This window comes from Chiloscyllium plagiosum, chromosome 6 (assembly GCF_004010195.1).
Source record: "Chiloscyllium plagiosum isolate BGI_BamShark_2017 chromosome 6, ASM401019v2, whole genome shotgun sequence".
Taxonomy (NCBI): domain Eukaryota; kingdom Metazoa; phylum Chordata; class Chondrichthyes; order Orectolobiformes; family Hemiscylliidae; genus Chiloscyllium; species Chiloscyllium plagiosum.
Window position 1 is genome coordinate 119,522,738 of NC_057715.1, and position 13,928 is coordinate 119,536,665.

The window sequence follows — 13,928 nt, forward strand, 5'->3', positions numbered from 1 at the left end:
TTCGCTGACCACTATACCTCCAATTTTGGTGTCATCTGCAAACTTACTAACTGTTTCTCTCATGCTCACAACCAAATCATTTATGTAAATGACAAAAAGTAGACGACCCAGTACTGATCCCTGCGGAACTCCACTTGTAACTGGGCTCCAGGCTGAATATTTACCATCTACCACCACTCTCTGCCTTCGACCGGTTAGCCAGTTTTCTATCCAATTGGCCAAATTTCCCTCTATCCCCTGCCTCCTGACTTTCCGCATAAGCCTACCATGGGAAACCTTGTCAAATGCCTTACTAAAATCCATGTACACTACATCCACTGCTCTTCCCTCATCCACATGCTTGGTCACCTCCTCAAACAATTCAATATGACTTGTAAGGCAAGACCTACCCTTCACAAATCCGTGCTGGCTGTCCCTAATTAAGCAGTGTCTTTCCAGATACTCATAAATCCTATCCCTCAGTACCCTTTCCATTACTTTGCCTACCACAGAAGTAAGACTAACAGGCCTGTAATTCCCGGGGTTATCCCTATTCCCTTTTTTGAACAGGGGCACAACATTTGCCACTCTCCAGTCCCCTGGTACCACCCCCGTTGACAGTGAAGACGAAAAGATCATTGCCAACGGTACTGCAATTTCCTCTCTTGCTTCCCACATAATCCTAGGATATATCCCGTCAGGCTCGGGGGACTTGTCTATCCTCAAGTTGTTCAAAATGTCCAACACATCTTCCTTCCTAACAAGTGAATGTGAGTGTAAAGGGGTATAAGCCTATGAGAGGGTGCGTGTGTTCGGCACAAATTTTAGGTAAAATCCACACAACCCCAGCAACCGTGGTACTGCTTTTTTGTTGATGGTGTGGAAAATTCCCCAATTACTTTTGTTTTTGAATCTCGTGGGGCCATTTGTCCATGTCCAATAAAATGGCCCAGGAAGGTGACTTGGGCTTTGGCAAATTCACTTTTAGCTAGGTTTACTACCAAGCCTGCCTTCTGAAGTCAATCGAACAAATCCAATAAATGCTGTTAATGTTCCTTCCATGTGTGACTAAAAATCACCAGGTCATCAATATACACCACATATTTGGGTAATCTGGCAATGACCTTATTAGTCCATCTCCGAAATGTGGCTGGAGTGTTTTTCATACCAATTGGCATGACTTTGAACTGATATAGTCCATTTGGTGTTACAAAAACCGAAATTGCCTTTGCTCTCTCTGACAGAGGTACTTGTCAGTAATCTCTGAGCAAATGCAACTTAGAAATGTAAGTTGCTTGTCCCACTTTTTCGACACAGTCCTCCAACCGTGGAATTGAATATGCATCAGTCTTTGTAACAGTGTTGACTTTGCAATAGTCCACACACAACCGTTGGGTACCATCTGGCTTTGGCACCATAACTATGGGTGAGCTTCAGTCACTGTAACTCACTTCGATTATGCCATCTTGGTGCTCTATTCCTTCTGAACCAGTGCCAACTTTACAGGGTTACGCCTATAAGGATGTTGCTTAATTGGAACAGCATCTCCTGTTTCTACATCATGCACAATTAGGTTAGTACTTGCCAGTTTATTTCCACTTTTCTCCCCATATGATAGTAATAACTCTTTCAGGTCATTTCAATTTTTCTTGTGGAGGGTAACTCAATAATTTATCCCAATTTTTGACAACTTCCTCATTGTTCAATTTGATTTGAGGATTGTCTAATTCAGAATCCTCTGAACTTGGTCCTTCCTTCTGTGCTGTAATCATTAACACTTTCTCCTCTTGCTTTCCTTCCCGATCAAAATACCTTTTGAGCATATTCACATGACCCACTCTGTGCAATTTCTTCTTGTCTAGAGTCCTTATCAAGTAGTTTACCTCACTCAATTTCCCCTTGATTTGACAAGGTCTACTAAACCTGGTTTTTATTGTTATTGTTAATAAATACAAATTCCCACTTTTTGTTTGAGGTTGGGACCTATGCAATCAATCAAGACTCTTTGAAAGGTTCTTCAAATGCTGGAATAGGTATTAAAGGTGCAGGTTTTATTACTGCTTGTGGTTTTCCGATTAGCTGACATGTATGACATCTCTGGCAAACTTCAACTATATCCTTGTGCTGGCCCGGCCAGTAAAAGTGCCTTTGTATTTTGGCCTGTGTTTTCCTCACTCCTAAATGACCTCCAAGTGGTAGCTCATGCACCACTTGCAGCACCTCCTTTCTATACCCTACTGGCACAATTTGTTGAATCTCTGCCCATTTCTCACCTGCTTGAATGTGTGATGGTCTCCATTTCCTCATTAAGACATAATTTATTAAGAAAAAACTACACATGAATGCATTCACTCTCCATCTCTGGAAATGCCTTTTGACAGAACTGTTTTAACTCCTCAGCGTTCTGCTATAATTCAATCAGTTTAGTAGAGCTAAAGATACTGGCATGTTTACCTATTTGCTCCTTAAATACACCATAGGACAATACAGTGCAGAATAGGCCCTTTGGCCCTTGATGTTGCACCAACCTGTGAACTAATCTAAGCCCATTCCCCCAACACTATCGCATCATCGTCCATGTGCCCATCCAAGGATTGCTTAAATCTCCCTGGCAGGCAGAGGTTAGATCAGAGTGGTACTGATCTAAGGAGCAGGAAAATAGATGCTTTGGGCAAAAGCCCTTCATCCTGATGAAAAGCTTTTCCCCAAAATGTCGATTTTCCTGCTCCTCCTACGCTGCCTGACCTGCTGTGCTTTTCCAGCACCACTCTGATCTAAACTCTGGTTTCTAGCATATGCAGTCCTCACTTTTGCCTAAATTGGCAGGCAGGGCATAGCATACCTTTATCACTCTCTGAGCAAAGAATTTTTCTCTGACATCTGTCTTAAATCTATCACCCCTCAATTTGTAGCTATGCTCCCTCGTACGAGCTGACATCATCATCCGAGGAAAAAGACTCTCACTGTCTACCCTATCTAATCCTCTGATCATCTTGTATGTCTCTATCAAATCACCTCTTAGCCTCCTTTTCCAATGAGAACAGACCCAAGTCTCTCAGCCTTTCCTCATAAGACCTTCCCTCCAGACTAGGCAACATCCTGGTAAATCTCCTCTGCACTTTTTCCAATGCTTCCACATCCTTCCTGAAATATAGTGACCAGAACTGTACACAATATTCCAAGTGTGGCTGCACTAGAGTTTTGTATAGATGCAGCATGTTATTGCAGCTCCGGAACTCAATCCCTCTACCAATAAAACCAAACACACCATATGCCTTCTTAACAGCACTATCAACCTGGTTGGCAACTTTCAGGGATCTATGTACATGAACCCCAAGATCCCTCTGCATCTCCACATTACCAACAATCTTTCCATTGACCCAGTATTCTGTCTTCCTATTATTCTTCCCAAAGTGAATCACTTCACATGTATCTGCATTGAACTTCATTTGCCATCTCTCAGTATAATTCTGCAGTTTATCCAAGCCCCCCTGCAACCTGTAACATTCTTCCACACTGTCCACTACTCCACCGACTTTAGTGACACCTGCAAACTTACTAATCCATCCATCTATGCCTGCGTCCAAGTCATTTATAAAAATGACAAACAGCAGTGGTCCCATAACAGATCCGTGTGGCACACCACTAGTAACTGGACTCCAGGCTGAATATTTTCCATCAACCACCACTTGCTGCATTCTTACAGAAAGCCAGTTTCTAATCCAAACTGCTAAATCACCCTCAATCCCATGCCTCTGCATTTTCTCCAACAGATCAGGCAGCATCCGAGGAGCAGGAAAATCGACGTTTTGGGCAAAAGCCCTTCATCAGGAATACAGGCTTTTGCCCAAAACATCGATTTTCCTGCTCCTCGGGTGCTGCCTGACCTGCTGTGATTTTCCAGCACCACTCTGATCTAAACTCTGGTTTCCAGCATCTTCTGCCCTCACTTTTGCCTATTTTCTCCAACAGCCTACCATGTGGAACCTTATCAAAGGCTTTACTGAAGTCCATGTACACTACGTCAACTGCCTCACCTTCATCCACATGCTTGGTTATCTTCTCAAAAAACTCAATGGGGTTTGTAAGACATGACCTGCCGTTGACAAAACCATGTTGACTATCTGAAATCAAATTGTTGCTTGCTATATAATTATAAATCTTATCTCTTACAATCCTTTCCAAAACCTTTCCTACAACAGACGTAAGGCTCACTGGTCTAGGACGCTAGGAAATTCTTTCCGTTAGGCGAGGAGACTAGGACCCGTGTACACAGCCTTAGAATTAGATGGGGTAAATTCAGAACAGAAATGCGGAGACATTTCTTCAGCCAGAGAGTGGTGGGCCTGTGGAATTCATTGCCACAGAGTGCAGTGGAGGCTGGGACGCTAAATGCCTTCAAGGCAGAAATTGATAAATTCTTGATGTCACAGGGAATTAAGGGCTACGGGGAGAATGCGGGTAAGTGGAGTTGAAATGCCCATCAGCCATGATTGAAAGGCGGAGTGGACGCGATGGGCCGAATGGCCTTACTTCCGCTCCTATGTCTTATGGTCTTATGGTCTATAATTACCTGGGTCATCCCTACTGCCCTTATTGAACATGTCACAACATTTGCAATCCTCCAGTCATCTGGTACTAAAATCTGTATGGAGAAAGTGAGGACTGCAGATGCTGGAGATCAGAGCTTAAAAATGTATTGCTGGAAAAGCGCAGCAGGTCAGGCAGCATCAAAGGAACAGGAGAATCGATGTTTCGGACATAAGCCCTTCTTCAGGAAAGAGAAGGATGTGCCAAGCAGGCTAAGATAAAAGGTAGGGAGGACTGAGATAAGGTGGGGGGAGGGGAAATGAGAAAGCTGGAGAAATCTGCATTCATCCCTTGTGGTTGGAGGGTTCCTAGGCAGAAGATGAGGCGCTCTTCCTCCAGGCGTCGTGTTGCCATGGTCTGGCGATGGAGGAGGCCAAGGACCCGCATGTCCTTGGCGGAGTGGGAGGGGGAGTTAAAGTGTGGACATACCTGAAGAAGGGCTTATGCCTGAAACGTCGATTCTCCTGTTCCTTTGAAGCTGCCTGACCTGCTGCGCTTTTCCAGCAACACATTTTTAAACTAAAATCTGTAGACAATGGCGACACAAAGATCAAGGCCAAAGGCTCCAACATCTCCTCCCTGGCTTCCTAGAGAATCCTCAGATAAATCCTATCTGGCCCACGGGACTTGTCTACTTTCAATCCTTCTAGAATTGATAATATCTCTTCCTTACTAACCTCGATCCTTTCTAGTTTAACATCTCGTATCTCATTCTTCACCTCTACAGTATTCTCTTTTTCCTGAGTGAAAACAGATGAGAAGTGTTCGTTTAGCAACTCTCTAATTCCACAGGGTCCACGCACAATTTCCCACTTCTCTCTTTGACTGGCCCTATTCCTACCTAGTCATCCTTTTATTCCTCACATACCTATAGAATGCTTTAGGGTTCTCATTTATTCTACCTGCTAAAGACTGCTCATGTCCTCTCCTTGCTTTTCTTAACTGTCTCTTTAATCCTTCCTAGCTGATCTGTAACTCTCCATCGCCTTATCTGAACCACCTTGTCTCATTGTCACACAAGCCTCCTTCCGCTTAACAAGAAATGCAATTTCTTAGTAAACCACGGTTCCCTTACCTTATCACTTCCTCCCTGCCTGACAGGGACATACTCATCAAGGACACGCAAGATCTCTTCCTTAAACCAGCTCCACATTTCGATTGTCCCCATCCCCTGCATTTTGCTACCCCATGATATGCATCCTAATTCTTGCCTAATCGCACTGTAATTGCCCTTCCCCCATCTATAACTCTTGCCTGTGGCTTGTACCTATCCCTTTCCATCGCTAAATAAAACTCAATCGAATTATGGTCACTCTCTCCAAAGTGCTCACCTACAACTAAATCAAACACCTGGCCTGGCTCATTCCCAAGCACCAGATCCATTGTGGCCTCCCCTCTTGTCGGCCCTTCGACATACTGTGTCAGGTAACCCTCCTGCACACATTGGACAAAAACTGATCCATCTGACATACTAGAGTTATAGCATTTCCAGTCAATGTTAGGGAAGTTAAAGTCCCCCATAATGACCTCCCTGTTCCTTTCATTCCTACCCAGAATTGTTTTGCTAATCCTCTCCTCCACCTCTCTGGAACTTTGCAGAGGCCTATAAAAAACTCCCAGCAGTGTGACCTCTCCTCTCCTGTTTCTAATCTTAGTCCATAGCACCTCAGTAGATGAGTCCTCGTCAAAAGTTCTTTCAGCCACTCTCCTTGTTACTGTCTTTGACTAACAAAGCCACATCTCCCCCTCTTTTAATGCCTTCCCTGTTCTTAATTAAAGATCTAAAGCCTGGAACCTGCAACATCCAATTCAACCCAAACTCTGGGTCAGATATGTCGATGACACGTATGTAATCATTAAAAACACGGAAATAGAAAAAACACACCGGATCATCAACGTCACACTCACAGGAATCCGATTCACGAGAGAAGAAGAAAAGGATAGCCAACTCCCATTCCTAGACGTGATGGTACAGAGAACACCGAACGGAGAATTCACTACAAGGATATACAGGAAAGCCACACACACAGACCAAGTCCTAAACTATGAAAGTAACCACCCCAACACACACAAACAAAGCTGCACCAGGACACTATTCAAAAGGGCCACAACACACTGCAGTACACAACTGCAAAAAGAAGACGTCGACCTGGACCCAATATACCAACCACTACAGCGGACAGCTGAAACTGACAACCGGAAGCGGCAGGGACAGACCACTATAAACACCGGAGGAAACAACAAAGAAGCGCTTCGCAGGAGGCTCCCAAGTTGTCCGCTGTAGTGGTTGGTATATTGGGTCCAGGTCGATGTGTTTGTTGATGGAGTTTGTGGATGAATGCCATGCCTCTCGGAATTCATGAATTCGACTGGGACAACACTACTATCATAGGGCAAGCCAGACAGAGAACAGCCAGGGAATTCCTAGAGGCATGGCATTCATCCACAAACTCCATCAACAAACACATCGACCTGGACCCAATATACCAACCACTACAGCGGACAGCTGGAACTGACAACCGGAAGCGGCAGGGACAGACCACTATAAACACCGGAGGAAACATCAAAGAAGCGCTTCGCAGGAGGCTCCCAAGCACTGATGATGTCGCCTAGCCAGGGGACGAAACGTTTGCAACAAAAACTTCCAGCTCGGCAAACAGAACCACAACACCCGAGCGACAAATCTTCGCACAAACTTTGAACATCCATTCCTAACCTTGCTCTATCTATGTCTGTCTCTGAAATGGCCACAACATCGAAGTCCCAGGTACCCTACCATGCTGCAAGCTCACCTACCTTATTCCGGATACTCCTGGTGTTGAAGTAGACACACTTCAAACCAGCATGCTGTCTGCCAACACATTCCAGTGACCATGAAATCCTGTCCCTGTCCTTCCTACTCTCATCGTCCTGTGCACTGAAACTACACCTCAGGTTCCCATCCCCCTGCTGAGCCAGTTTAAACCCACCCGAATAGCACCTATCCAGGATATTAGTCCCCCTCTCCTTCTCTGTTCCACTTCTGTAATCGAAGAAGGTCTCGGATAACACTATGTCAGCTTCCTTATCTGTGCCTTTTGATCACTCCTGCTTCAGTTTGTGCCTCTGTGATCTTGTGACCACACAATCAGGGAAAATTCCTGGATAAACATTTTCCATGTCTTCAGTTGCCTGCGTCTCTACTGGCTTTTCAACTAGAGTAGGCAGCATGCCTACCAGTGAATCAGCTATATCATTTACAAGGATAAATTGTATTCCTAGAGCTGAGAGGTTGTCCAGTACGCCTACCACAAATTCTCCACTCTTCTCTGGACTCTCTAGCCTCACTTTATATTATTGAGCACTTGTTGTCTCACCATGAATTCCTGTTACCAATACCTTTTCTGGCAATAATCTCCTCATCCTTCAGCATCACAGACTGAGAGGATCCTGTGTCCCTTAATATTATAACCTGCTACTCCTGGCCTATGTGAATAAACTTTACCCTTGCTTCCTCCCTAATCAATCTCTGATCATTTTGTACACTCTGAAGCAGTTGTCTAACTTCCCTTGTGCTTTTTGTTACTAGTCCAACAAAACTTCGAGGCTTGTCTGATTTTTCTACATCTGGCTTTCTCCTCGCCCACCAACACTGTGATTTTGTGTGGCCCACTATCACAATGAAAACACCGGAGCTTTTTAACTCTTTTGTCCCCCTCCAGGGTTTCTTTTTCACTCTGCGGTAAGTTCTCCTTATGATCTTCACTGAGACCTACCTTTCCATTTCCAAGTGAGGATTTCTCTTTGCTCCAATTTCTATCCCTCGTGGACTGAAATTGACTCTGGAAGCCAAACTTGAGTTTTATAGACCAGCTCATAATTGTCAGCCACTTCAGCTGGTAACCTTGCTGTTTTAACTCTCTGCTCTTCCACAGGATTGCGCACTACTTCAGGCAGTAGTCCAAAATAATAACCTCTCCAAAGGCAGAATAGGTTTGCTCAAATTTTAAAGTTTTTATCCATTTATCGAAATTACATTTTTATCCTTTCAAACTCAATATTGGTTTGACCAGGCTCCCTCTTTAGATTCCTGAAATGTGCCCTTGGCTTCTGGTACAAGCTCATGTCCATTTAAAATGGCTTTTTTTCACCTCCTCACCCTCCCCAGATCCCTTTTCTGACAGTGATGTGAATACCTCATTCACCCTACGTTTCGTTTGGATCAATAAAACCCACATTGCCACTGGCCACTGCATTTGTTTAGCCACCTCTTCAAATGAGATGAAGAAGTCTTCCACATCCTTCTCATCAAATTTAGGCAATTCTTGAACATACTTAAACAGTTTCTCACTAGGTTTCTGACTACCAGGGGCTTGCTCATCCTCACTCTCTTCCTCACTAACCCTACCCTCTGCCTTTATCTCCAGCCTTTTAAGCTGACTTTCCTTTTTTAAGTGTCAGTTTTTGAAGTTCAAAAGTTCTCTCTTTTTCTTTCTCTGCTTACTCTTTTTCCCTCTCTTCTGCTGCTCTCTTTTTCCCTCTCTTCTGCTGCTCTCTTTCTCTCTCTGTTCTGCTGCTCTTTTTCCCTCTTTTCTGCTTCTAATCATAACTCAAACTGTTTCATTTCTGTTGCCCTTTCCTTATCTCTCACCTCAAACTCAAGCTGCTTCATTTGCAATTGAATTCTTGCCATCTCTATAGATTCTGATGGTTTCTCCAGCAAGTTTAAATGCTGGGCTACTGCTGTAATTATCTCTCCTTTCCTCACAGAAGCAGGCAGCTCCAATTCCAGCTGGTCAGCTAATTCCTGCAGCTTGGTCTTATTCACTTTTTGCAAAACTTCCAAAGTCACCACATCCACTTCCAGAAAACTTCTGGCAGCTAAAAGAGCCGCTACTATCCCAAGCTTTGTCTACCCAATCAAACCAACAGCTGAAATAAAGATGCTAGCACTTATCACTCGCTGGTTAAGATCCTGCAAAAAGCCTCCAATCTGTTATGGACTAGGCCACATCACTCAAAACATTCTTAAGCAGGCAGCCCAGATCATAACTTTGCAATTTGTTTCGGTAAGTGTACAGTGAAAATTACCCGGATTATGTTAGTGAGGTTGACTACCAGGTTTAAAACAGACAAAAAATGTATTCACAAAATTACACAATCAAACATGAAGAACAGAATAAAGAACCCCTACAGAATTCAGTCTACCCAAACTAGACTTAACTATGCTGTTCCGAATATACACAACAGTCCCAATAAGCAAGCTCCCTTTAAAAACCAGTATAAAAGGAATACATGCTTACAGGTTGAAGTTGAAGTGCAGAACCAAGAGAGTTTCCAAACAGCTCTCTGTTCAACTTCCCAGGTCAAGACTGAACTAAAATTGCTCAGCTCAGCTGGAGAGCTGACCACTTCCCTTTCATTATACAGATCACTTCTAAAACACGACCACTTTGGCCTCTCAAAATCCTTTTAGTCTCTATACCAAACCAGACTGATCTGAGCCTGGGCTGGTTTATTAGCCCTCTGAAAAAAAATCAAGGGCAGAGTCTCCTTGATCCAAGGAACAGCCTTTAGAAAAAAAAGGGACTAGTTTTGTGATAAAGGACCATCACCAACTTTTACAGATGCACCACAGAAAGCATTTTATCTGGATGTATCACGGCTTGGTATGGCAGCTGCTCTGCCCTGGATCATAGGAAACTACAGAGAGTGGTGAACATAGCCCAGTCCATCATGAAGTCAGCCTTCCATCCACTGACTTCGCTTACACCTCGTTTCTGTGGAGAAGCAGCTGATATAATCAGAGACCCCCCCACCCCGCCCACCATCATTATTATCTCTTCCAACCTTTTCATTGGACAGTAGATACAAAAGTTTAAACGCATGATTCAACAGATTCAAGATCAGCTTCTTCCCCGCTGTTACCAGACTTCTGAATGGACCTCTCAAACTTCAAACTGAATGCTATATTCTATCCATTGGTGCACCTTTTTGCAGCCGTTACTTTGTAATTTCTTGCTCTGTTCAATTACCCGTTGATCTTTCAATGGTATGATCTGCCTGTAATAAAGGCAAAACAAACCTTTCACTGTACTTTGGTACATCTGACAAGAGTAAATCAAATCAAATCAAGATTCGAAAAAGAAATTGAATTCAAATTCCAATTCTGAGAGCATTAGCCGAATTCCTGGATTAATAAAAATTGAGGGATAAAACCACCAGACCATCACCTCCCCTGAGATACATGACATGGCGTTAATGACATAGCGTTAATGAAATGCAGAGTTTCTTTAGAATGCACATTCATTCTGTGTTTGAAAATAGCCTCTTTCTCTCACTTAGAGATGACAGTGCACAGCTTTGTAATCAGTACTGTTATGAAGTCAAAAGAATGCATAGTCACTTTAAGAAAGAGGTGCCTTTTCTGAGCTAACAGATTGTGACAGCACGTGTGTCTGTGACTAGCTGACAGGTGCAGATAGTGCTGAGAATTGATAATATGTAATAATCAGCTTGGAGTGTGTTTTGATGTTAAGGCAACTGTATTTGAATTTAACCAATTAATTTAAATCATGCCCAGGATACCAAAAACCAACTGAATTTGAATTTTATTGTACTGACAACATGAGAAGGTATGGGTCTTGGGGATGTAAAAAAAGGAAGGGCATTTTCAAAATTAGTCAGAGCTAACTGCCCAGCGAACCAGAGAGACAAGTCATCTGAATGGGGCTCTCACAAAGAAATTTCTGAGATGGCACCATCTGTTAAAGGTACCAAGAAATTGTGTAAAAAGACCCTCACAGTGAAAATCAAGACCACTCAGAGAGAAGATAGCAGAATTGGAAGGCTGGAAGGAAGACAGCATAACAGACTGTACGGACTTTGAGAAATTCATTTGATTCAATGTTTAATAATTGTGGTACTGAAGCAGCATTTTAATAGAGTTGGGGTCAGACAGTAATTGGTTACGAAAAACTGAGGTTGGATTTGTTAATAGTTTTTGTTTAGTGTTCACTGTTAGACTTAGAAAAATAAGTTGTTATTTTTTCTTTGAATAGTAGAAATCAGGGGTTTTCTTTCACTCACACACATTTAGCAGATTACGAGATGAGCTTTTCTGGACTGCTAGCTTTAATTAGCAGAGAGGTTCGAACTCCGTGTCGTAACAGTACCCACTACTGAACTCCTCAGCTGGTGAGCATGGACTGGCAGGTCTAACATCCAGATTTTGGGCATGTTGTTAACTGGAGCTGAGGTTGTGGGGAATCAATTCTAGTTTTCTGGGGATGGGTCACTCCTTTAGGTGTTGTCTGTAGAGTGCTGGCCACTGAATGAACTGCAACCCAGTGGAATTGTCACAGACTGACAGAGCTTTGTGAGACTCTGAGTTTGGATCGCTCATTATGAGATCACCCTAAACCTCACAACACAGGATCCTGCTCTTAATCCTAACTCTTGACTTGAGCTTCTAACTACTAAGAGTCACCAACTTTCACTTCTGAACTATCTTAACTCTGCCTCAGCTGGTCAGCTGGTATTGCTGGAAATCTCAGCCATAGTCCCACTGTTTCCTGATGATTCTGCCATTCAAACCAACCTCCTTCTTTATAACATTGACAAACTTCAGCCCATCATTCCTCTGTTTGAACCAAATTCCTTCCCAAGTCACCTCATGTGCTCACTGACCTACACTTACTATTGCGGCAGCAACATCTTAATTTTAAAATTGTCAACCTCATTTTCAAATTTCTCCATGGCCTCACCCCTGTCTATCTCCAAATCTCTGACTCATCCATTACCATCAAGCCAGGGGATCAACCCTGTTCAATGGAGTGTGCAGGAGGGCATACCAGGAGCAGCACCAGGCTAACATGAAGATCAGGTATCAACCTGATGAAGCTATCATAGTTCTAATTGCAAGAATAAGCAGTAAGTGATAGACAGAGCCAAATGATTCCACAACCAATGGATCAGATCTGAGCTCGGCAGTCCTACCACATCCAGTCGTGAATGGTGGTGGACAATTAAACAACTCACTGGAGGAGGAGACTCCAAAGATCCCCATCCTCAATGATAAAGGGAGGAGTAGAGCACATCAAAGCTCTCACCTCCCCTGTGGAATTCAGCTCCAGGTTTGTCTGTGTTCAAACCAAGGCTGTAATGGGGTCAGGAGTTGAGTGGACCTGGCGGAACCCAAACTGGGTGACAGTAAGCAGGTTATTGCTGAGCAGGTGCTGCTTGATAGCACTGTTGATGATGCCTTCCATCACTTTACTGATGATGGAGAGTAGACTGATGGAGTGGTAACTGACCAGGTTGGATTTAGAACATAGAAAAGTACAGCACAGAACAGGCCCTTTGGCCCACGGATGTTGTGCCGAGGTTTAATCCTAATGTAAAATATAGTAACTTAACCTACGCACCCCTCAACTCACTGCTATCCATGTGCATAGAACATAGAACATAGAAGAATACAGCGCAGTACAGGCCCTTTGGCCCTCGATGTTGCGCCGATCCAAGCCCACCTAACCTACACTAGTCCACTATCCTCCATATGCCTATCCAATGCCCGTTTAAATGCCCATAAAGAGGGAGAGTCCACCACTGCTACTGGCAGGGCATTCCATGAACTCACGACTTGCTGAGTAAAGAACCTACCCCTAACATCTGTCCTATACCTACCACCCCTTAATTTAAAGCTATGCCCCCTCGTAATAGCTGACTCCATACGTGGAAAAAGGTTCTCACGGTCAACCCTATCTAAACCCCTAATCATCTTGTACACCTCTATCAAGTCACCCCTAAACCTTCTTTTCTCCAATGAAAACAGCCCCAACTGCCTCAGCCTTTCCTCATATGATCTTCCTACCATACCAGGCAACATCCTGGTAAACCTCCTCTGCACCCGTTCCAGTGCCTCCACATTCTTCCTATAGTATGGCGACCAAAACTGCACACAATACTCCAGATGCGGCCGCACCAGAGTCTTATACAAGTGCAACATGACCTCAGGACTCCGGAACTCAATTCCTCTACCAATAAAAGCCAGTACGCCATATGCCTTCTTCACCGCACTATTTACCTGGGTGGCAACTTTCAGAGATCTCTGTACATGGACACCAAGATCCCTCTGCTCATCCACACTACCAAGTATCTGACCATTAGCCCAGTACCCCAAATGTCCAGCAGTCGCTTAAATGTCCCTAATGACTCTGCTTCCACCACCACCGCTGGCAACGCATTCCATGCATTCACAACTCTCTGCATAAAGAACCTTTCTCTGATGTCTCCTTTATATGTTTCTCCTAATATCTTCAAACTATGACCCCTCGTGCCAGTCAATCCTGCCCTGGGGAAATGTCTCTGGCTATTGACTC

The 13,928-nt window shown here is 43.8% G+C and overlaps 1 protein-coding gene across 1 annotated transcript in view; it reads right to left on the minus strand.

Moving 5' to 3' along the window:
• Positions 1-13,928, minus strand: part of LOC122551092 (dynein heavy chain domain-containing protein 1-like) — a 221,247-nt gene that overhangs the window by 116,230 nt on the left and 91,089 nt on the right. Inside the window, exon 25 of the mRNA XM_043692735.1 lies at positions 10,634-10,655. Within this exon, the coding sequence (XP_043548670.1) occupies positions 10,634-10,655 (22 nt within the window). The remainder of the gene's footprint in view (positions 1-10,633; positions 10,656-13,928) is intronic.